At 50.7% G+C, this 23,576-nt stretch overlaps 1 protein-coding gene and 1 long non-coding RNA gene across 3 annotated transcripts in view; both read left to right on the forward strand.

Moving 5' to 3' along the window:
* The first annotated feature begins 498 nt into the window (after nucleotides 1-498).
* LOC120101792 (uncharacterized) overlaps nucleotides 499-23,576 on the forward strand; it is a 37,994-nt gene continuing 14,916 nt past the window's right edge. Inside the window, exons 1-3 of one of the 2 annotated variants that reach the window (XR_005502734.2) lie at nucleotides 499-574; nucleotides 909-982; nucleotides 23,272-23,507. This is a non-coding gene — a long non-coding RNA (uncharacterized LOC120101792). The remainder of the gene's footprint in view (nucleotides 575-908; nucleotides 983-23,271; nucleotides 23,508-23,576) is intronic. The other variant, XR_010065469.1, reaches the window with a different exon arrangement.
* Nucleotides 7,117-13,674, forward strand: LOC134486481 (keratin-associated protein 4-3-like). Its single transcript, XM_063285322.1, has 2 exons — nucleotides 7,117-9,837; nucleotides 11,823-13,674. The coding sequence occupies exons 1-2, from the start codon at nucleotides 9,536-9,538 to the stop codon at nucleotides 12,478-12,480; spliced, it is 960 nt and encodes a 319-aa protein (XP_063141392.1). The 5' UTR covers nucleotides 7,117-9,535; the 3' UTR covers nucleotides 12,481-13,674.

Here is a 23,576-nt window from a genome sequence, read left to right on the forward strand (position 1 = left end):
GCGATTACGGAGCGTTGAAAACGCTGCAGGCCAGACCCAAATTATCTCGGGTTATTTTCAGGCCCTTGGAAAGCCATTCATTGCTCTCCCTGGTGTCTCTGAAAGGAACATCCTTGTGACTATCAAAACTTCTAAAGTGCACTATTAGGGGCCAGGGGTGGCTCAGTGGTTAGGAATGTTCGCTGTGCAAGCAATGAGGATGGAGGGCAGGGTTTGAATCCCCAGAAGCTTGTAAAAGAGCTGCATGTGAAAGTGTGTGTATTGGGAAGTGAAGACAGACAGATCCTGGGAGCTCACTGGCCAGACAGCAGAGCTGAGACCCTGCCTCGAGGCAGGAAGGAACCTGACGTCCTCTGGCCCCTACATGTATACACAAGGGAGAGTGTGCCCCCCATATTCACCTACACACCACACACACACACACACACACACACACACACACACACAAAATGTATTCTTAGCAACTTCCTGACTTCCACCAATTCAAAAGGCAAGGATGTTAGATAGCATCTGAAACCTAGGACATGGCTTCAGATGTAAGCCATCCCCTCTGAGGCTCCCGGCCATATCTTTGGTAAGTGCTTTGATTTATGACTTTCTTTCTTATATAACTAATAAAATCTCATACAACCACTTGTGCAGTGGGACTTGGGATTTGAAGCAACCTGTATTGTGTCTATAAGCCTCTCATATTCGGCTCCAGAATAAACTATCCCTTATTCCCTTTGAGCTGAGAGCCGTATTTTCTTGTGGACGGATCTGAAGTCTTTGAGCGTTTGATGTGTGCGGTTGTGAATGGCCCAGTCTTCCCCACTGCCAGCGTGTGGGAGTGTCGTTGATAATGACAAACGTTCACTGTAGGGCAGGCCGTTGTCTAAGGTCTCCTGTGCCATCTCTGTGATTGGCAGGTATGTCCGCTTTGATTCTGCATGGCTAACAGGGACTTAATGCTGCCTTGACTGCTGCTGTGGAACTCGGTCTGGTGAGTCAAACAGCCGCCATCTTTGTCGGGTCAGCCAGTACTTGTTTACAATGGTTCATCACGGTCGTGGTCGTGCACACCTTTAATCCCAGCACTTGGGAGGCAGACATAGGCAGATCTCTGTGAGCTGAAGATTAGGCTGGTTTGTAGAGCAAATTCCAGGGCTATACAGAGAAACTCTGTCTCAAAAAAAGAAAGAAAGAAAGGAAGGAAGAAAGAAAGGAAGGAAGGAAGGAAGGAAGGAAGGAAGAAAGAAAGAAAGAAAGAAAGAAAGAAAGAAACAAAGAAAAACAGACCATTACTATATTGTTGACATTGTTTTACAGGAATGGGTGGGAAGGGTCATTGGACCCTCACCTGAGGTTCCAGTATGCAGTTTGTCCCTAAATGCTTATGCCTCCGGGTGCATAGGCCAGGCAGGGGGATATTGGGGTGGGGGGAAGGTTAATGGAAGGGCTTCATCCATGCAGCTGTGGAGAAACCACTAGTGTACTGGGTATAGACTTTCCATGTGGTTGCTTTGGGGTCACCCATGCTCACCCCAGGGTGAGCTATGGTGGCATCTACTCTGGTTTATTGTTGGGACCTTAAGAAGAGGGGTCAGACATCCTTTCTGTCTTCCCTGCAAGGGATTCTCTCAGTCGGCGAAGAGCCCCCTGGGTCCGCAGGATGGAGCCTGGAACCTCTGCCCTCACTTTAGGTCTGTCTCCTTGACTTTTCTCGAGCTAACACTAGGCATACAGAGGTGAGCTCACTGCCAGGGAGTCTGCCTAACGCAGATCACCGCCTCTGGAGGTTGAAGGCAGAGAAGCAGGTTGAGGTCTGTACACCTGTAGTCCTCTTGGATTCCAGCAACAGCAGAACCCCAGCAAACAGCACCCCAAGGCAGAACAGTTATCTCGGTTGGAGAGACTGAACCTTCAAACAGGACATCTTGGTGGATCCAGATGTGGCCCCAGGTGATTAATACTTACTGGTCCACCTGGGGGGAGGCTTGAGCCAATCGTGACAGACCACAGATCGCCAGGACTACAGAGTTGGGCAGATCCAGCCCCGACTCAGTTCCTCCTCTGCTTAAACATAGAGTTTGTATCGGCAAACTTGGGATCACTAGACCTGTTTCCTAAGGCTGTGGTTGATTTACCATATCTGTTTCTTATCATTGCCCAACTGGTGGCTCGGTCTAGCTTATTGGGACTGATGGACTTTAGGCATTTGCCCCCAAACCCAGTATCTGGGTCAGGATAATGTGTATGCGCACGTGTACACGTGTGTGTGTGCATGTGCACACGCAAACACACACACACACACACACACACACACACACACACACACACACGTAGAGGTCAGGGGCCAACCACCTTTGGGGTGATTCCTCAGGAGCAACCTACCTTGAATTTTGAGACAGGATCTCTCACGGGGAGCTGGGGCCTGGTTGGTCAGTGAGCCTGAGAGTTCTACCTGTGTTTTCCTCCCCACTGCGGGTGTTATAAGCCAAAGCCTTCACGCCCAGTTCCTCCTCCTCCTCCTCTTCCTCCTCCTCTTCTTCTTCCTCTTCCTCCTCCTCTTCCTCTTCATCTTCCTCCTCCTCCTCCTCCTCCTCTTTTCCTCCTCCTCTTCTTCCTCCTCCTCCTTCTTCTCTGTGTAACCTGGTCTCACACCCGTAGAGATTCGGCTTCTGGAATTAAATGCTGGAATTATAGGCATGTGCCACCACTCCTAATTCATATCCGGCTTCTTAGGTGGGGGGTTATGGGGATGGGACTCCTGTTTTCATGCTTCAAAGCAGGCTCTTTATCTCTCCCTTTTTTTGTTTTTCCTTCCGTTTCTTTTTTCTCCCCTCCTCACCTCTCTCCTCTCCTTTCCTCTTGTCTCTTCTCCTCTTCTCCTTCATGGAATTGGGGATGGAACCCGGGACCTTGAGTGTGCTGGATGAACACTCTGCTATTGAACGGCATCTTTAACCTCAGCCCCAGATAGCTCTTTGCCTGCAGGGCTGTCCTGAACACCGAGTCTGCTGAGTGGCGTCTGGGGGCTCTCCTCCACAATGAACAACCCTCCTTAGAGGGTGACCCAGTGTCTTAGACATTTTGGAACCTGGATGGAGCATTGCCTGCACCTAGAACTAGAGTATTTAAGGAGGTAGAGAAACCGCAGGGAAAGGAGGAACAGGAAACCAGGGGAGAAGCGGGCAGAGAAAAAGGGATGGGGCAGAGTGGAGGGACCCAAGTTAGGCTTAGCCCATGGCCTGGCTCAGGCTCTAGAATCTGTGCTGTAATGGTGAGGGGACCCTAGAACACCCCTGCCCCCCATTCTTCCATCTGCAAATTGAGCACCTGTCCCTCCGGATGTGCCGTAAAGAGCGACTTGGCTGTCTTTTGGGGCATGAAGTGCACTGGTTTGTCTTGTCTGACTTAAGCTGTAAATTGGACCCCTTTGTAATTCAGCCAGTGTTACCTGAGTCCATCCAGAGGTGTTCCAAGGTCTCTGCCACTGCTGCAGCCTCAGTCACTATCAGAGCGGAAACCAATGAAGGGCACACCTGGGTAGAGCTGAGACAGGCAGGAGTGGTGGGAGCCCAGGCACAGGGGACCGTGTTGTAGAAGAGAACACTGAGGCTTCTGACTACAGAGCCCCTGCACTGCTGCATTCCTGCGTTCCTGTCTCCTCCTTCTTGTCACCCCTCCCCCCAGTCCAGCGCAGCCCCTTCTGGGAGTTAGAGATGGAGTTCTGTGTGCTATTCTGTCCACACACCAGCAGGAGAAACAGAGGCTTGTGTGGTCACCCTCTAAGACTAGATCAAGGGACTTCACTCATCCAGGGGCCTCCCTACACTGACCCTGCCCAGGAGGAGAAGCATTTGGCATCTTGTGTAGCCCCAGAGACCTGGCCCCCTTCCCGGGGTCACTCAGCCAACCCAGGTCTGCTGTTTGTCCCTGGCCACTCTTGGTTAGGTTAAGACCCTGTGGCAATTTCCACCTGCAGCCCAGCCACAGGCCAGAGTCAGGACCTGTTGGGAGGTTCAGAGTCTAAAGGAATGGTGTAGATTAAGAGGGCAATAGGTAGAGAAGGAACACAGAGTCAGGCTCACTGAGACAGCGGCTTCTAGATAGGACAAAGAGGGAAGCAGAGGTCTCAGGGGACCCCATGGAATTCCCGAGCAAGCAGCTATCTAACAGACTCCCAGCCATAGGCCTCTCCCACCCTGAATGTCTGATGTTGGGTTTTTCTCTGTGGTTTGGCTTCCTGTCTTTCCCTGTCTTCAACTCTCTGTTTTGTGCCAGGGAATAAAGTCGACAATCCCCTAGACAACCACTGACACCTCCACTCCAGGAACACTGTGTCCCCTTGCACGCTGAGCCGGGACACGTGGCTGGTTCTCATCTGTGAACTCTTGGGATTTGGTTCAAAGTTTCATCTTTCTCTCGTCTACCATTTCCACCCAACCTCTCCCTGGCAAAGTAGAACTGACCTTTTAGAATGGGGGATGGGAAGGTGACTGGACAAGGGTCACCTAGACTTTATTATTATTAGGTGTTCAATGTGTGCGTACATATGTGCGAGAGAGAGAGAGAGAGAGAGAGAGAGAGAGAGAGAGAGAGAGAGAGAGAGAGAACGAGAGAACAAGGGTCTTATGGTGTGCACGTGGCGCTCAGAGGACAACTCTGTGTCCATCTTTATGTGACTTTGTTTGGGAATTGAACTCAGGCCACCAGGCTTGTGTGGCCAGCAGGCTTGTGTGGCCAGCATCTTTTGCTTACAAGCCATCTTGCTTACCCCATGACTTTGTCAAAAAGTGGTCTGGTAGGCTCTACATGTTTTCAGAGTTAGGGAGAGACTTAGTCTTTCATGCTGTGGCCCTCAGTGGACATTAAAGGACACTTAGCTTGGGGCGTCCCTAGCATGGCCTTTTGCAGGTAGGAGTCACCGTTGTCTCCCCCTATGGTGGCTCTGTGAGTCCCGGGGAGCCTTGTGGCTGTGACAAGGACCTTTTCTTCTGTGGTGTGCCATCCTAACTCTGACACTTCCTCAACCCTGCCATTCCCCTTTCATCTTCACGGTTGTCAAGGCAACGGTTCCCTGGGTAACCTGTTGACTTATTTGACTGCCAAGTTTGTATGATCCAGAGTGGGGAGCTGTAGTGGAGGACTTTAAAAAAAATGTCGTCAAGGTAACCGCCAGCAGCCATGTAATTATAGTTTTAGGTAAAGATAAATTCTCTTTTGCAAATGTTACTGTATTTTTGGTTTGAGGAGGGGAGACTCACCCAGAGATGAACGTTCTCAAAATTAGAAGCTTTCAACCGTGGACAAGTCTGTAACTTGGTTTCATTCAGGGCTAATTCCTCTCCTAAAAGAAAGAAAGAAGAAAAGAGAAAAGAAGGGAAATAATGAAAACAAAGAGCTAAAAATAAATCTGATAGGAAGCAGGCACCAAGCATGGTGGGGCGGCCGGGGCAGGCACTGCGGAGGCAATGCCAATGCCTTTGCCCACGCTTTTCTGAGGCAGACTCTCTCCAGATTTGGCGGGCAGTGTGGTACAGTGGTTATCCATCTGGTCTCTGAAGTCAGGCTGCCTGGGTTCAAATCCCACCTCAGCAACTCCTCAGCTGTTGACCTTGGACAAAGGGCTTAACCTTACATATACATATACATATACATATACATATACATATACATATACATATACATATACATATACATATACATATACATATACATATACACATACACATACACATACACATACACATACACATACACATACATATACATATACATACATATATATGGAGTCTGTGATTTCCTAAAGGGGCAGAGAAGTCACAAAGTGGCCATAGGGAACCAGGAGAATGGGGCCCACAGGCTGCCGTAATGGTCTTTCTGGAGCCAGGGTCAACCCTTCCCTTAGAATTCTGGGAGAGTATGGCGTCTCTCTGTGCCTCAGTTTCCTCATTGGCAAGGAAGCCAACTCAGGGGTGTGTGGCCGTGACCATGACAGTGTGGCTGTCCACCAGGAGTGGTTTTGGAAGTTATCTGGGTTGTAAGACAATAGCCAGCTACTACTTACTGCCAGCTTCGTGGCCAGGGGACACTAATGTCAGTGCAGCCTGGGGTGAGGAGGGATGGCCTGGTACTTTCTTACTTACTCTGAGCTCACCATCTGTAGAGTGGACCCACAGGCATATGTCACCTTCTGGATACCTTCAGACCCCCGTCTCTCCCCACCTCTCCCACCGCCCAGCTTTGCAGACCTCTCCCCACTGAGACTCAGCTCCCTGCGCTGGTTCTGCTGGGAAAGCATTTGTACCTTCTACCTCTTCCTGTGGATTCCAGGCGTCTTCATCATTTCCCAATGAAGACCGGCATAACGATGAGGGCACAGAGAGGCTGGGACCGTGCGATCCCTGAAGGAATATTCCAGGGCTAACTGGGTTGATGGGGATATGGGGCACAGTGGCTTTGGTGGGGCTCTGCTCCATCCCATCTCTTTGCCTTTTACTTTATAAACATCATGGCCTTTCCCGGGAACCACGGGTACAGCCAACATGTTCTTCCCCGCTCGTCTTCCCTCTAGGGGCCAAACAAGATTTATTGTTTTTTTCTGGGCATTGCAAATATAGCTTCTTCATTCCTTGCCCTGTGGGTTTTTTTTTTTTTTCCTCTAAAAAAGGTTCAACGTTAGATGGAAAGACTGTGTTCTGCCAGGATGATTGAAGAAAGGTAATTATGTAGTATTAGAAAAAAAGAGAGAGAGAAAGAAAAGAAACTGTGTATCAGCCCCGAGGCTCGGTGGGAAGGGGAATTGGGACCGCTTAAGGCTACATTCTTGCCTGGGGGTGAGGAGGCACTGTGCTCTAGATTTAAGGTCAGCGTTTCCGGGACTGCACAGTGATTGGCAGGGGGTGGGTTGGAAAGACCCTGTGACAAGGGATCCCTCAAAGGGACGTGGGTGGGAATTTGGGCTCTGCGGAATTCCCAGCAAAGCCTCCGCCTTGTGTCGCCTTGTCGTCTGAGGTGGGTGCCCGCCCTGTCGTGGGTGTCACAGAACCTTCCATGTGCACTGGCAATAATGACCCCTACATCTCTCCAAATCCCACGTGACCCAGTGCTTCCCCTTTCTAGTCTGCAGGTATGACAGGCGTGGCCGGGAGGGCGAAAGAACCCCGAGTCTCAGGTTTGCTGCTCATCAACTGCTGTGTGTCCTTGGGCAAGCTACGGAAGCTTTCTGGTCCTGAGTTCCTCATCTGAAAAGGGAGTTGATGCTGACATTCACACCTCAGAGCTGCTGCAGACGGAGCGGACAGGCGTAGAGCAGACAGAGCTAGGGCTGCAAGCCGTGGATTAATAATTACGTTGCCATCCATGTTCATCACCGGCATCCACACCAAGGAAGCCGGAGACCAGCTCTGCTTCCTCACATGGCCACCGACAGGGGAAACCCAGGGTTTATTGGGTTTATTTTGCGGCACTGGGGGGGATCAACCACAGTGCTGCATGTGTGTTTTGCAAGTGTCCTCCCAAAGGCAGCCTAGCATCACCCCGGGGACCACAGGGATGCTTGTGGACACTCACGGGGACAGCATGACAGGAGCCGGGCAAAGAGAGGCAGGTGCTTCCTGGTGTCAAGGCTTGGGGTCAGAGCTCTGTCCTCACAGTGTCAGGCTGTCTGTTGCTCTTTCCTGTGCGCCTCTTGAAGCATGGAGCTCCTCGTCTAAATCCACACGGTGAGTGGGACCCATGTCTCGCTCTCTCTGCTTCCCAAGAGAACGGTTGTAGACATTCCACCCTCTTTCCACCCTCTTTTTAGGTCCCCAGTGACAAGCCAAAATCCAATTCCACCAACATCTGCCTGGGTGAGCGATGAGTTCCTTGGTCCTACTTCCAGGGATAGGTGAAGGGTTACTCACAGGAGAACGGGAGACATCATTCTAGCATGGACGATGACTTAGAATAGCAGCAAAGAGGGTGTCCCCGTCTCAGCTGACCTTCCACAGTATATACATACACTCTAGCATCTCCTGTGGCCACAGGGCATGTAGTTAGGATAGAATTGTACACAACTAGACACAAGGTGCGAAGAGCTACAACATCTCAGGTGAGACTCCGGTGACCTTCCCCACACCCTCCTAGGAGGGCCTCTCAAGAGGCCGCAAATCTGACCTTAAGGGTCTCTAGCACGAAGTCACACCTCCCTTGATGAAACGCTTGGAGGGTGGCACCCTACCTACAACAGGGAGGCAGCGGAGGGGGTTGCCTGCAGCTCTGCACTAATTGCACCTGGTTAATTGAGTAATTGGCAACGGAGTGTTTGGCACTACAAAGAGGGAGTGACTCTTCTTAGAGTCTCCTTCGGGACCCATCACCTGACCCGAATGGGTGGTAGGATTTAACTGCGTATGGTAGGGAGAGGCTCCCAAGGTGAATTGGGTTCAGACTCTGAGAAGGAGGCTCACTGTTGGGGGATTCCAATTATATTCACTGTTTAAAGCCAAGGGTGAAATCCGGCTCAGGCTTATCTCCCCTGCACATCACCTGGAGCTAGAAATTCAGTTCTTGCCTTTAGCCAAGCTGTGAAATGTCAAAGAGGCCCTGAGAGTCATCTCTCGGCTAGGGGTCTGGCGTTCTCAAGTCAGAGACCTCAATTTCTGTCTGTAACAAGATAGCGGAGCCTTGTACAGGGGATGTGGAGCCGCAGGGATCTGTAGAGTACTCAAGGTGGGAGGCACTGATAGTGTCCGTCCCATGTCCCTATCTGCCCCCACCCGAGCGGGGTGCATTAGCATTTTGCCTGGGTGGCTTGGGATGAAAGATGAGGACTTTACTATCGCTGCCAGCCCACAAGATAAATGCTCATTTTTGCTTTTAAGTTTAATTAACTTTTACCTTTTATTTTTTTAAATCAGTGTGAGTGTCTATGACATGTTTGAGCTGCCTTTGGGGTCTAGAAGAGAGTATTGGCTTTGAATCCCCCGGAACTGGAATTACAGGTGGTGTGAGCTGCCCAGAGCTGGTGCTGGGAACTGAACTCTGGTCCTCTGGAAGCTCAGCAAATGCTCTTGCTAAGCCGTCTCTCCAGCCTGAACGCTCATTTGAAAAATTATACTGGTTCTTTTATTTTTTATTTTCTTGACACAGGGTCTCATGTAGCCCAGGCCGATCTCAAACTCACGATGTACCTGAGCTGACCTTGAAGCAAAAGCTGGCAGCCGTTGAGGGAGGCGGCCAGGAGAGGCAGGCACGCAGGAAGGAAGTTTCTGACCTCCTATGTCATGCCTAGACTCCAGAGCTGTGGGAGGGGAGCATCAGGCAATTATCCTCTCTGAACCCAACACAGTTATTAAACAGCACTGAAGCCTTTAATTACCAGCGTATTAGCATACTACAATGGGGAGCAACACTTGGTGGATAACAGCCTAGGGCCTGCGGAAGCAAGGCCTGTTCTTACCACTAATTAGGAGAAAACTGTAGAAGCCGGAGGAGGGAATTGGTCTTTCCCGGGAAGATAATTGGATAAAGATTAGTTCTTCCTCCGCCCATCACTTGCAGGCAGATGGTATCGTGCCTGAGATCCGTTTGCCAAGATGTTTCTGTGCAGCATGTGATGGTTGTGTGGATGGCTATAGCACTTTACAGTTTCCAAACCCATTCTCTGTGCATTACCACACTGAGTCCTATGGCATGGCCAGGACACCACTGTCCTCTTTTTTATGGTGATGAGACAACAGAGAGAGACTTCAGTGACTCCCCACAGCTCAGAGCTCTTGGGCAGAGGCGACTTCTGGGGTGCAAGCCCGCTGCTGGGAAATTTGAAGGGTCATGGGCTCCACTTTACCAACTGCAATCCCAAGGCAAGTGATGAAATCTTCATGTGCTTCAGTCTCTCCATATGAACCGGTGCGTGTGTGTGTGTGTGTGTGTGTGTGTGTGTGTGTGTGTCCTGGACTCACAACATCATCACAGGGCCTAGATGTCCACAGGAAAAGGAGAAACACCTGGTCTGGATTCACTGATCTAAATGAGATCCATCAGTAAGTAAATCAACTCCCATCGCTTTACTAATGAGGTAATATGCCTGAAGTCACACAGCCATAATCAGAAAGATGGGCCAGAGATCCAGCTCAGTTTCTCATCCAAGTGGCAGAGAAGAGCAGTGTGTGTGTGTGTTTGTGTGTGTGTGTATGTGTGTGCATGTATGTGTGTATGTGTGCAGGCGTGTATATATGTGTTTGTATATGTGTTGTGTGCATACATGCATGTGCATGTATGTATGCATGCATGTGCGTGTATATGTGCATGTGTTCATGCATGTGTATATGTATGTGTGCATGTGTGTGTATATGTCTCTGTGTGTGTGTATTTTTTGTCTGTGAGTGTGGGTGTGTGTGCATGCATGTGTGTTTTTGCGTGTGTGTATATGTGTATTATGTGTGTGTGTTCATCTGTGAATCCGTGAATGTGTGTGTGTACCTGTGTTGTGTGTGTGTGTGTGTGTGTGTGTGTGTGTGTGTGTGTGTGTGTAGACGTGAAGACAGAGCCAAGAGACACTTTGTTGCTGGAGACTCTTTTTAAAGCTCGCTTATCGCACAGGGGTTTTATTTTCCTGTCTTCTATACAATAATTCGAAGCTCTTTTACTCTGTGTGTGCTTATACAACCCCCACTCAGTTCCTGGTCCCTAGCAATGCACAGTGATGGAGACCGAGCAGGCTCCTGCTGCCATGGGGACGGTTAGTGAGCAAGCCCAAGAATAGTTTTGTTGTTTGTTTGCAAGATCTCCCATAGCCCAGGCTGATCTTCAACTCATTGTCCAGTGGAGGATGACCTTGAACTTCTGATCTTCCTGTCTCCACATTCCAAGTGCTGGAATTCCAGGTGTGAACCACCGTGCCTGGTTTATGTGGTTGGGGGAACCAAACCCAAGGCTTGATGGGTAAGCAAGTGCTCTACCAACTGAGCCACACCCCAGTCCCTCTGCCTTTTGTTTTAAGATAGAACCTCACTTTGTATTCCAGGATAGCCTTGGTCTCCCAATTGTCCTGCCTTAGGTCTTGTCCTTCCAATACCATGGCAGAATGCCCGAGACAGCCCATCCATAAACAGTTCTGAGCCGGGAGTGATAGTGCCAGGTGTGATGGAGCCAGGTGTGAGGGTGCCAGGTGTGATGATGCCAGGTGTGAGGGTGCCAGGTGTGATGATGCCAGGTGTGAGGGTGCCAGGTGTGATGGAGCCAGGTGTGAGGGTGCCAGGTGTGATGGAGCCAGGTGTGAGGGTGTGTGCCTGTGATCTTAGTGCTTATTTGCTAAGGCAGAAAGATCAGGAGTTCAAGACTAGCCTTTGTTGAAAAACAGTCTGGGCTAGAAAGAGAGCCATCTTAAATAAACAAATGCGCGCGCGCACATGTGCGCGCGCACACACACACACACACTCACACAGAGGTGGGTATTTTGGCTCAATGCTTTCAAAGAGTTCAATCTAAGTTAAATTGGTCCCTTGCTTTTGGGTCTGTGGCGGAACAAGGCAGGAGAGCTGGGTGGAGGAACACTGTTCACCCCACTGTGGCCAGGGAGCAAAACCAGAAAGGGACCAAGCTCCCAATACCCCCTCCATGGGCATAACCCAATGACACAACGAGCTAACTTCCTTCTATAAGCCTCACTTAAAAAAGCTTAAATTAACTCGAATGTACAGCTCAAAAGGGCAGCTTGCAGGAGTTGGTTCTCTCCTTCCAACATGGGTTCCTGGGGATGGACTCAGGTCATCAGGTTTGGTGGCATGTGCTTTTACGGATGAAGTATCTCACTGACTCACCTGGGTCCTTCTTGTCACCTCCTTAGGGAGACCTGTGATGCCTGCTATCAGCCCGGGGCTCTGTCATGAGTCAGGACAGAGCTTTAAAGCCAACTTTGTAATACCCACCCTGCTGTGCCCTGCTGTGTCCTGCTGTGCCCTGCTGTGTCCTCCTGTGTCCTGCTGTGCCCTGCTGTGCCCTGCTGTGTCCTGTTGTGTCCTGCTGTGTCCTGTTGTGTCCGGCTGTGCCCTGCTGTGTCCTCCTGTGTCCTGCTGTGTCCTACTATGTCCTCCTGTGCCCTGCTGTGCCCTGCTGTGTCCTCCTGTGTCCTGCTGTGTCCTACTGTGTCCTGTTGTGTCCTGCTGTGCCCTGCTGTGCCCTTCTGTGTCCTCCTGTGTCCTGCTGTGCTCTTCTGTATCCTGCTGTGTCCTCCTGTGTCCTGCTGTGTCCTCCTGTGTCCTCCTGTGTCCTGCTGTGTCCTGCTGTGCCTTGCTGTGCCCTGCTATGTCCTGCTGTGTCCTGGTGTGCTCTTCTGTGTCCTGCTGTGTCCTGCTGTGTCCTGCTGTGTCCTGCTGTGTCCTACTCTGTCCTCCTCTGTCCTGCTGTGTCCTGCTGTGCCCTTCTGTGTCCTGCTGTGCCCTGCTATGCCCTGCTGTGCTCTGCTGTGCCCTTCTGTGTCCTGCTGTGCCCTGCTATGTCCTGCTGTGACCTGTTGTGCCCTGCTGTGCCCTGCTGTACCTTGTCTCAACCCTACCCTGCTATACATACTTGCTATGGACCCGGATATGGACTTGGGACTTTTCTGCCACTGTGCTCAGAGCCCCAAGGGCTGGAAACAAAGGTTGGTGCACAGGAGACCCTCTGCATGTATTTGTTGTTGAGCGACTCTGGGGGTGGCCAAGCTGGGAGACTTCAGAGCTGTCTTAGTTAGGATTTCATTGCTGTAAAGAGATACCATGACCACGGCAACTCTTAGAGAGGAAAAGATCTAACTGGGGCTGGCTTACAGTTCCAGAGGTTCAGTCCATTATCATCATGACAGGAAGCACGGCAGTATGTAGGCAGACATGGTGCTGGAAAGGAGCTGAGAGTCCTACATCTTGCAGCAGAGCGAGACTGTGTCTCAAACTGGGAATAGCTTGAGCATATATAACCTCTAAGCCCTCCTCCACAGGGATGCACTTCCTCTAACAAGGCCACACCTACTCAAAAAATGCCACTCAAACACATGAGTCTATGGGGGGGGGGTCATAGCTATTCTAACCACCACAAGAACCATGGCTTCATTTGTAAACAGAAAGAAAAGTTCACCAAGGGTTTCAGAGCCAGGATCTCTGAGACTAGAAGCCAAGGTCAGAGGAGGACTCTGGAGGTCTGGCCATTAGGGCTTATCCTTAGAGTAGTTCTGAGAGACATGGGGGCTGCTCTGTGGACCAACTGAGGCTGGGCTGTAAATACCTCCCAGGAGGCCTATGCTGGGCATAGTGTGAAGCCAGGTGGAATGGAGAAGGGGACCCCCCATGAGGAACCTCCATAATGTTATAGGAACTCAGAGTCACAAGGAGGTGACTGAAGAGCCTGCCTCACATACTGTATGCTATGGGGGACAGCGGGAAGCCTTTGGTGACCTGTGACCTCGCTAAGGAGCCACCTGCCATGCTGTAATACACTCTGCCAGCTTCCGTCTGCCTTGGCTTTGCCATGGTAGGTCTGTGTCCCAGCCTGCTCATCTTGTGGGACTAAGATGATGGTTTATGCTGAGAACCCTGCATAGCCATAAAAGTTAAGTGTGTTTATACGCTGCAGGGACCTGCCTGCCAACAGAGGGAAGGAAGAACAACTTCAGCCTTTAGACAGCCTCCTAGAGATGGAGTCAGGACCTCCAAGCTCTGGGTGGCACCACGGCAGGAGATGAACAGTCGGTGTATGGGGGTAGGGGGTCCTGGGGTGGGCAGACTGGAGAGTGGCATACCATCCGGGGAGTAAGAAAACAGCCAGCAGGTAGAAAGCTTTTCCAGGATTCTACTGCTGTGAACAGACACCATGACCAAGGCAACTCTCATAAGGACAGCTTTTAATTGGGGATGGCTTACAGGTTCAGAGGTTCAGTCCAGTATCATCAAGGCAGGAGCATGGCAGCATCCAGGCAGGCATGGTGCAGGAGGAGCTGAGAGTTCTACATCTTCATCTGAAGACTGCTAGTGGAAGACTGGCTTCCAGGCAGCTAGGATGAGGGTCTTAAAGCCCACACCCATAGTGACCCTACTCCAACAGGGCCACACCTTCTTCTAATGGTGCCACTTCCTAGGCTAAGCATATTCAGACCACGACACAGGCCACTTACAATGGCTTGTTCCAATCTCACAGTCCATCAGCTGGGTAGGACATAATGTCTTTGTTGTGGAGTCAGAGAAACCGAAGCACGGAGAGGTTACCCAAGTTCTATGTCAGAGGTGGCAGACCCAGGCTTTGAGTGAGCCTGGGGTATATCTATGCTGAGTCTTAACTAAACAAAGTCAGGGTATAAGAAAGAAATCATTCTAGTCTGTTCTCAATATGAGGTCCAGTATGAAATGTGCTTGGAGCTCATCGGAGGGGCAGGTAAGCAGGAGCCTATCTCCTCATTCCCGGCTGGTACTTGCGTGTCCCAGAGCTCTCAGGATGAAGAGTCGAAGGCAGAGTGCTGTGATGCTCCCTGCCCTCAGTGATCGTTGGCCAATACGGTCCATGAGGGCAAAGGGAGCCGAGAAGACACAAGACACACTGGGGCCAGCTGCAGGGAGGAAGGTCAGCTTTACTTGGGGTGATTCAAGGCTCATATAATTTTGGGGACTGGGGATAGGAACATCCAAGATGGGCAAAAGTCATTGGCTGAAGGTTTAGGGTACTGAAATGCCTCATTAGCATGGGGAAGCATTTCAGGACTCTCGGGTGCTGGTTGAATGGGTTCTTATCAGAAGAAAGGAACTTGAATTCGTAATCTAACTAAGGCTAGATGACAGTTTGCAGGTAGAGGTGCAGGGGGTTTTAAACTCCCCAGATAAGGTCAGAGAAGGTGAAGCCCTGTGAATGGAATCTTCCATATAGCCCCAGAAGGCTATCTGGTCAGTGGTAGACTTCCACCTTAACTAGAAGAATTTTCCCGCAGTCAGCTACACAACTGAGCCCACAATCAGAAAAGGAGGCCACCGGGCGTTCTAAGAGAGTCATCCGTGAAGGCCTTGTGCTTTGAACCAATAGGATGGGGGGTTTGCTAAGAAGACTGTACCACATGGTCCAGACAATCGCAGCTCTCAAAAGCACCAGCCTGTGGGGGAGAGGGCAGGGATTTCTCAAATCAAGGACTTTAAAAACCACTGCCCCAAACCAAATCTGCGCTCCAGTCATGTGCCTTCTCTGCAGACTGGAGTCCACTTCCGTGAAAACCAAACAATTATTTTCTAGCCTCTTGAGATGCTATGGCAGAGCAAGGGTCTAGTTCCTCACAACCTGGAGTTCCTCTGTCCAGCTATCTTATGGCCACAGCAACGTGAACCTGGTCTGCCGGCCACACTGTAAAGGCCTTTGAAGATGCTTGACCCTCGACTCTGCCCCTGAGGCTAAGGGTCAGCTGAGTCCGGCTCCCTGGCAGGGTGGGAGGAGAATGAGTGCTTTATCCTGCCTGACCCTTCACAGTGAGCCCTGTGACTGTCCTATCTCACAGATGAGGAAACCAAGGCACAGTGACAATGTACTGTGTCCAGGGCCCTGCAGCTGCCAGGCCATCAAACCAAGCTGGACTGGAAAGCCTTTGTCCTGGGGCTGAGAGACGGCAGAGTCAGTGGTTAAAACACTGACTGCCCTTCCAGGGGATCAAGGTTCGATTACTATCACCCACCTGGCAGCTCACAAGTGTCTGTAACTCTAGCTCCAGGGGAGCCGATACCCTCGCACAGGCATACATGCAGGGAAAACACCAATCCACAAAATGAGCAATAAACAAATAAATAAATCATTTTTTTAAAAGACAAGGAAAAGAATAAAAATCCAGCATTTAAAAAGAAAAGGAGAAAGAAAAAGAAAAAGAAAACCTTTGTCTAAAGCCCTTGTGTTTCCTTATACTGGCTAGGGTTTGTATTGTTTGTTTGTATTAAAGATTTATTTATTTTATGTATATGAGTTCCTATCTGCCTGTACACTTGCACACCAGAAGCTGGTTTCCGGGTATTGAACTCAGGACCTTTGGAAGAGCAGCCAGTTCTCCTCTTAACCACTGAGCCATTTCTTCAGTCCTGCACTGGCTAGTTTTATCTCAACTTGACACAAGCTACAGCCATCAGGGAAGAGGGAGCCTCAACTAAGAAATGCTTCCACAAAATCAGGTTGTAGACAAGCCCGATGAAGGACATATTGTTAAGTGGTGATTGATTGATGGTGGGTGGGTGGGGTATTGGGGGGGCTGCCACCCTGAGCTGGTGATCCTGGGTTCTATAAGAAAGCAGGCTGAGCAAACCATGGGACCAAGCAAGTAAGCAGCACCCTCCATGGCCTCTGCATCAGCTCCTGCCTCCAGGTTCCTGCCCTGTTTGAGTTCCTGCCCTGACTTCCTTCAGTGATGAACAGTGATGTGGAAGCATAAGCTGGACATACCCTTTGCTCTCCAAGCTCTTTTGGGTCATTGTGTTTTATCTCAGCAATAGTGACCCTGACTAAGTGTCATCCCCTAAGTGTCAGCCACTGGGCTCATCTGTTTCTCTGAAGCCCCCAGGCTGTGGGTTTTTATTTCTTTTGCCTTCTAAGTCAGGATATCTTTATTCCTTTGGTGTACTGAGACCCAGAGAGGGAGAGAACTGGGTCCAGGGCAGGATTCAAAGTGGGAGGGGCCTAAGGTCTGTCAGTCATTTTTCCCTTCTGTGTCACTTGTCTGAGCAGCTCAGATCATCGTGACTTAAAATAATGGACGAGGCATCTTTCTCTTCGATGAGGTCTTTTCCATTGGGTAGCTGGGGATGATGGCCTATAGTCCAACCAAGAAACCAAGAGGCAGGGTTGGGATCCAGGTCTGGAGTGGCCTCATCTGTCCCTGACCACATCAGGTCAATCTCCTCTCTGGGCCTCCAGCCTAGGCTGCAGAACATGGTGAAGAAATGCCTGGGTAACTATAGTAAATTCTTATAGATGCTTCCTTTCCCTATACGAAAGTCAAAACTCCAGCCTGATGAAGTGTGGGACTGACTATCCTGGAGGGGAGGGGGGTAGGAGGGGAGAGGAGGAAGAGAGGGGAGAGAAGGGAGAGGAGGAAGAAAAGGAAGAGGAGGAAGAGAGAGGAGAGGAGGAAGAGGGGAGAGAGGAAGAGAGGAGAGGGAAGAGGAAAGTGGAAGGAGGAAGAAATGGGAGAGAGGTGGGAGGGGGCACATGCTTGTACACACACACACACACACACACACACACACACACACACACACGACCAATGGGTCAGAATCCCTTTGTGAGTGTCAAATGACCCTTTCACAGGGCTCCCCTAAAACCACCAGAAAGCACCAATGTTTACATTACAACTCATAACAGTAGCAGAGTTATGAAGTAGGAAGAAAAGTAATGTTATGGTTGGGGGTCACCACAACATGGGGAACTGTGCTAAAGAGCCTCAGCTCTAGCAAGCTTGAGAGCTGCTGCTATAGGCTGAGAGGAACCCTGACAGCGTCCTTCCTGAGCAACAGCACCCTGTCTGAGCTGCTTGTGCACGACCTTCCTCCCCACAGGGCTTCGCCGGACAAATGCATTGATGTCCTCTGTCACAAGTATCCCAGAGTGGCCCCGCCATTGTAGTGATTACATCTTTCCCTGATTGCTCCCACCAGAAAGGGAATGATCCAGATCCGGGGGCCAGCTCGCTGCGTACTCTGAACTCTCGAGGGGGTCTGCAGTCTAAGGGTGTGGCAGCAAACCCTGGGCTGTATGGGAACCAGGTAGCTGTGAGTTTCTTCTCACCCTGACAGCAAAGTCAGACCTGTAACTCCGTTCCTGTAGGGAACTCAGAAACCTGTTGGGCCCAGTGTGGGCAGGCCCCACGTGTGGCTTTCTGCTGCCAACTGTGAATCACAGACGTCTTTCATTTGAGGCGGCCATCTGCTCCAGCAGGCAGCCTGTGTGAGCAAGCGTCTCTCTCCTTCATAAATGGGAGCCACCGAAGAGAGCTGAAGACGCGGTGTTCGACGCCCAGGCCTGGGCAGGGGCCAGATGCTATGGATCTGTTTGGAAAGCTTTGGGGTCCAAATCTGGGGACTGTCCCTGGAGCCCCTGGGGCGCATGCTACGTCCGATTCTTTCCCACTGCCGCTCACAAACAGAACCCATTTCTGTAGGACAGATAATGTTGGTTAAGTCAGAATCTCAGACTTAGTGAATTCTATGGCAGGAGACATACACTCTTGTTTGTTGTCTCTCCAGGTCTACAAGGCCACCTGGGCTCCCTGCAGCTTCTCTGAGAAACCGCTTTCTGGGGGAAGCTTCTGTGTCAGTGCCGTAGACGCTCACCAGCCCCATACCTCACCGTGAAGTGAGCTGTAGGCAGGGCACTCTAACTGCCAGAAGCTTCAGTTCCCCCCCCTCAGTGAACATAGATAATAAGAACGCACGTGTCTCTGGCTGCCATCACTAGAAGATATAACCATCTTGAGATGCTATGCTCTCAGGAAGCGGTAACGCATTACATTATACCTGTACAATTGGGGGAACTACCAGAAGCATCTTCTTGTTTTCAACTATCAATGTTATAAATTCTCTACTCCTAATTATAAGATTGCATGCACATTATGAAAAGTGACGGGCTGGAGCGATGGCTCAGCGGTTAGGAGCACTGGCTGCTCTTCCAGAGGTCCTGAGTTCCAATCCCAGCAACCACATGGCGGCTCACAACCATCTGTAAAGAGATCCGATGCCCTCTTCTGGTGTGTCTGAAGACAGCTACAGTGTACTTTTATAAATAAATAAATAAATCATTTTAAACGAAAAAAGAAAGAAAAATGAGATATTCCTGACAGAAGAATGGCCTGGTGGTGCAAGCCTGTCACCCTGTCTGCTCAGGAGACTGAGGCAGGAGGATTGCAAGTTTAGAGCCTGTCTAGGCTTCAGAATGAGTTCAAGCCCAGCCTGGGTAACTTAGTAAGACCCCGTCTCTACATAAAAAGAGGGCCAGCAATGCAGTCCAGTGCCAGAGTGCTTGCCAAGACTGTCTGAGGCCTTGGTTTCCATCTCCATCGATGCAGAGCACAAGAGGAGGAGGGGGAACGAGTTGGGGGCCTCGATTGAAGCATGAAGAGCAGATGGAGTCCAGTGTTGTTGGCCTGGGCCCAGCCGTGTCAAGGACCCAAATGCCCCAGGCCCGTGAGGGCGGCCATGCCTCCCCGCACTGCCCCACCTGAGGCTCCAGCTGATAATGTCTTCTTGGGTCCACACGTGAATGATAGGAATGAGTGCTTCTGAACCATGGATCTGCCGTTGTGCGCAAAGACAAGCTGCCGTAGCCCCCTCCTCTGGTAATTTATAGCCCGAGTGTGCTCACCCACAGACATGGCCTACCAACACCAGCCCCACCCCTTACTGTACATAAACACTCCGAGGGCCTGGGTGGCCAATAGTGAGTGCTGCGTCAGCAGAGCGTGGGTGGTCCACTGGGTCTGTTTTCAGTATGTGTGTCCGTGTGTCTGTTCTTTCTGCACTCCCCCTCACCAGCCCAGTCAGGTCCCTAGGACCAAGAGGCTCAGGGGGACCATCCCTGGTACTGCAAGAAGAGAAGAGAAGATGAGACAAGACGAGAGAAGGAGGGGAGGAAGCGATGAGTTCTTTGATGATTTATGATTATTCTGCTTTTTAAAAATGCACAGAAAAGTCCAACATGGGCTGTAGCTGCTGTTTCCCCTCCCCGCAGCGCCGGGTCTTAAGTACTTCTCTAATTTGTTTGATCTTTGAAAATCCCTCTTCTCCCTGTGGGTGCCCGCCCTCATCCCCGGCCTCCCTGGCTCACCCAGGGTTCAGCGCTGCTAAGTAGCACATTCGTGGAGTCTTTGACTTTTATTAAGGACTGCGTAGCCCGGCCGCGTTGGTCCCGAAGGACTCCTCCTGGTGGTGTCTGTGGTTCGATGGCTGCTGCTGTCACCAGGACAGCTTCGGGAGGGCGGAATGAATGGGCTTCAGCTGGGGGCAGGGACCAGAGCTGCCCAGTGATGCGAACTTACCTCACTGTCCCAATGTGAAACCCATTACCCTTTGATCCGTTGGATGGAAGAGGACCCCGTTTGGATGGCCTTTTCTGTTCCCAGCTGCCTGGATGACATTTCCATGTGCACTTACTTCCTTTGCCATTCCCATTTTATGGAATTGGGGTGGGGGTGGGCTCGGCTTGTGCGGCCGAGACCCCCACGGTCCACTGGGCCTTCAGACAGTGTTCCAAGGCCTGGAAAGAGCCTCACAGCACCATGCTCCTGTTAGCTACCTCAGGAACTTGGGTGGTCGTGCAGCGTTTGGGAACCCCACAGGTATCTGTCATTTGTGAAGAGAGTATACAGCCCAAGGCTGGCCTCACCTGGGAGCATGACTTCCCAGGAAAGCCGCTGTGTGAGAAAGCCTCCCCTCCCTGCCTCCCCACCCCTTCCTCTGCCACCCCTGCCGCTGCAAGCTAAGTCACAAAGAGAGGCAGGCACAGGCAGAATGAGGCCCGCTGGGTGCTCAGGCTCTGCTTTATGGGTGTTTTAATGTTTGACATTTTAAGTTGGGGAACATTGTTCAGGTTTATAGAAGAACTCCGTTCCAAGGCAGACCGTATAAAAACATCCTAATGAGTTTCCACGGGTGGAGGCTGGCACACAGGACTCCATCTCACCGCACTCCTGCCCCAGAACCTTCTGGAATACGAGGCTCAGAGCGGATTTGAGCCAGCCAATTGATTCAGTCGTGAGACTCAAGTAAAGCCACAAACATCATACAAACATTTGGGGCACACATATGTGCTCGTGGGGGGGTCAGAGGTTAACCTTACGTATTTTCCTCAGGCACAATCTGCTTTCTTGTTTTGAGACAGGGTCCCTCACTGGCCTGGAGCTCGCCACGTAGGACTGGAATCGAACTCTGCTCCACTGTGCCTGGCTTTTTAAAAGAGGGCTCAGTAGATTTGAACTCAGACCATCCAGCTTGTGTGGCAGTCCCTTTATCAACTGAGCCATCTAAACCCAGCCTGGGCAGAGTTTTAAATTAAAAATAATTATATGCAAATCCACCCAGCTCTCTTGGTGTTTGGTCCCACTCTTATGGCTTAGGTACGAACCCATCCCTGACAAAGGCTTGTGCATTGGGTGCTTGATCCCAGTTGATGGCTCTGTTCTGGGAGGTTGAGGCCTAACTAGAGGAAGTAGTCACAGGGGGCGGGTCCTGGGGTGTGCTTCCTCTCAGAGCCTTCCTGATTCTCTCTGTGTTTTTGGGCCACCCTGAGGTGAATTGCTCAGTTCTGTCCTGTCTTCTCTACCATGATTGACCCATAAAATATCTCTGAAACCATGAGGCAAAATAGATAATTCTTCCTAAGTTGTTTCCATGGGTATTTGGTCACAAAAGCAGTGAACATAGGTGCCCTGGTTTCTGTTTGGGGGCGATTCTAGAGAAATGAAAGCAATTGTCAGTACCTAGAAAGTAAAACCCGTGGGTTTCTGAGAGTGTGCTGTGCAACGTGCTCTCAGTTTCTCTGTGGCATTGTGATGTCAGTGTTGCTGCTGTACCCATTTTGCTGCTGAGTAAACTGAGGCTCCCAGAAGATGCGGAACTAAGCCAGCACTCGGCAGAACTCTGTCTATTCTCTAAGGGGAAGTAGACTGTAGGAAGTAGAGACCGGGGAGATTTGGGCAAGAAAAACAGGTGGGGTCTCTGTGAGTAGAGGACAGGGTGCCGGGCAGGGATGTATGCCTTGTCCCTCCAGGTGCCATAGCATCATCAAGTGTGTCACACCTTCCACACAGACCTAGAGCTGAGCAAGTTTCTCAGGTGTTCAAAGGGCAGTAGCACGAGCAGCTTGTGGTGAGTCCGCAGCTGAGCTGAACTTACCCGGCTGCTGGTACAGAGAAGGAAGAGCCACACTGTGTCACTTCCCAGGCTAAGCACCAGGCACACAGGCAGTTTTGTGTTTGCAGCTGAGCTTACAGCCCGGTCGGTTGGCAAGGTAGGGTTGACAGAACCCAGAGAGCCATAAAAGGCCACCCCAGAGCGACGGGGCCACACACACTGTTAACCAGATGGTCTAACTCTACCTGACCGGATCCCACTCCCCGGGGAATAGTGATAACCATTTGGTCGAGATTCACCTGGTAGACACCTCTGAAATCAGTGCTGGTGGGAACCCTGCCTGGAGAATTTTGTGCCCTTTGGGCTACCATAGCAGTAACACAGGGAGGCTGGGGATAGATTCTAGTTGTCTGAGCTTGGAAGATGTTCAAATTCCTGGGTAATAAAAGTTAAGCACATTAAAGCAAGGTGCTTGAGAATGGAGGTGGGTTGGGGGTTAAAAGCACTGGTTGCTGTCCCACACAGGGGACCTGAGGTTGGTCTTCAACCCAGTGTGTTGGGTGAGGGGAGACCCCCATGGCTTGTATCTCCAGTTCCAGGGAGTTTGATGGCCTCTTCTGACCTCTATGGTATACATGTGCATGCACTCTCCCTTTCTCCCTCCCTCCCTCCCTCCCTCCCTCTCTCTCTCTCTCTTTCTCTCTCTCTCTCTCTCTTTTTCTCTCTCTGTCTCTGTGTCTCTCTGTGTGTCTCTGTCTCTGTCTCTCTGTGTGTCTCTGTCTCTGTGTCTCTGTCTCTCTCTGTGTGTCTGTGTCTGTGTCTTCTCTCTCTCTCTTTTTCTCTCTCTGTCTCTGTGTCTCTCTGTGTGTCTCTGTCTCTCTGTGTGTCTCTGTCTCTGTGTCTCTGTCTCTCTCTGTGTGTCTGTGTCTGTGTCTTCTCTCTCTCTCTCTCTCTCTCTCTCTCTCTCTCTCTCTCTCTCTCTCCAGTTCCAGGGAGTTCGATGGCCTCTTCTGGTCTCAATGGATACACACAAGTACACACACACTGGCACTCACGCACATACACACACACACACACTCACACACACACACACTCACAGATGCATGTGTGCATACAACTAAATCTCGAAGCAAAAGAAGATGCTTTTTACTACTTTTCTGTGGCCTGTGAGGTTGGCCATGATTAGGAAAGACAGCACTCTGTGTTGGTTGATGTAGAGAGACGAGCCTAGGGGCCTAAGCACACAGCACTTCTCAGGAGGCGGACATAATGCTTTTTTTTTTTTTTTTAAGATTTACTTATGGGGTTGGGGATTTAGCTTAGTGGTAGAACGCTTGCCTAGCAAGCGCAAGGCCCTGGGTTCAGTCCCCAGCTCCGAAAAAAAGAAAAAAGAAAATAAAAAGATTTACTTATTTACTATTTATTTTACATGTATGGGTGTTTTGTCTCCATGTATGCCTGTGCACCACAGGTACTCAAGGTGTCCAAGGAGGCCAGAAGAGAGCACCAGATCCCCTGGAACTGCCACTGTAAACGATGCTGCGCGGCCATATGGGTGCTGGAAATCGGACCTCTGCAAGAGCAGCAATGCTCTTCAACAACGAGCCACCACCCAGCCCCGGAGGATGTGATCTTAGAACCCAACATCCCGAGAAATAGGGAGACGGCTGTGGAGAAGGCTCAGTGGGTAAAATGCCTTCCTTCCAGGTAAGTGTAGGGATCTCAGTTTGGAGTCTATGTAAAGGCCAGACTTGGCAGTGCTTGTCTGCGACCCTA

The sequence above is a fragment of the Rattus norvegicus genome, chromosome 3, assembly GCF_036323735.1.
Source record: "Rattus norvegicus strain BN/NHsdMcwi chromosome 3, GRCr8, whole genome shotgun sequence".
Taxonomy (NCBI): domain Eukaryota; kingdom Metazoa; phylum Chordata; class Mammalia; order Rodentia; family Muridae; genus Rattus; species Rattus norvegicus.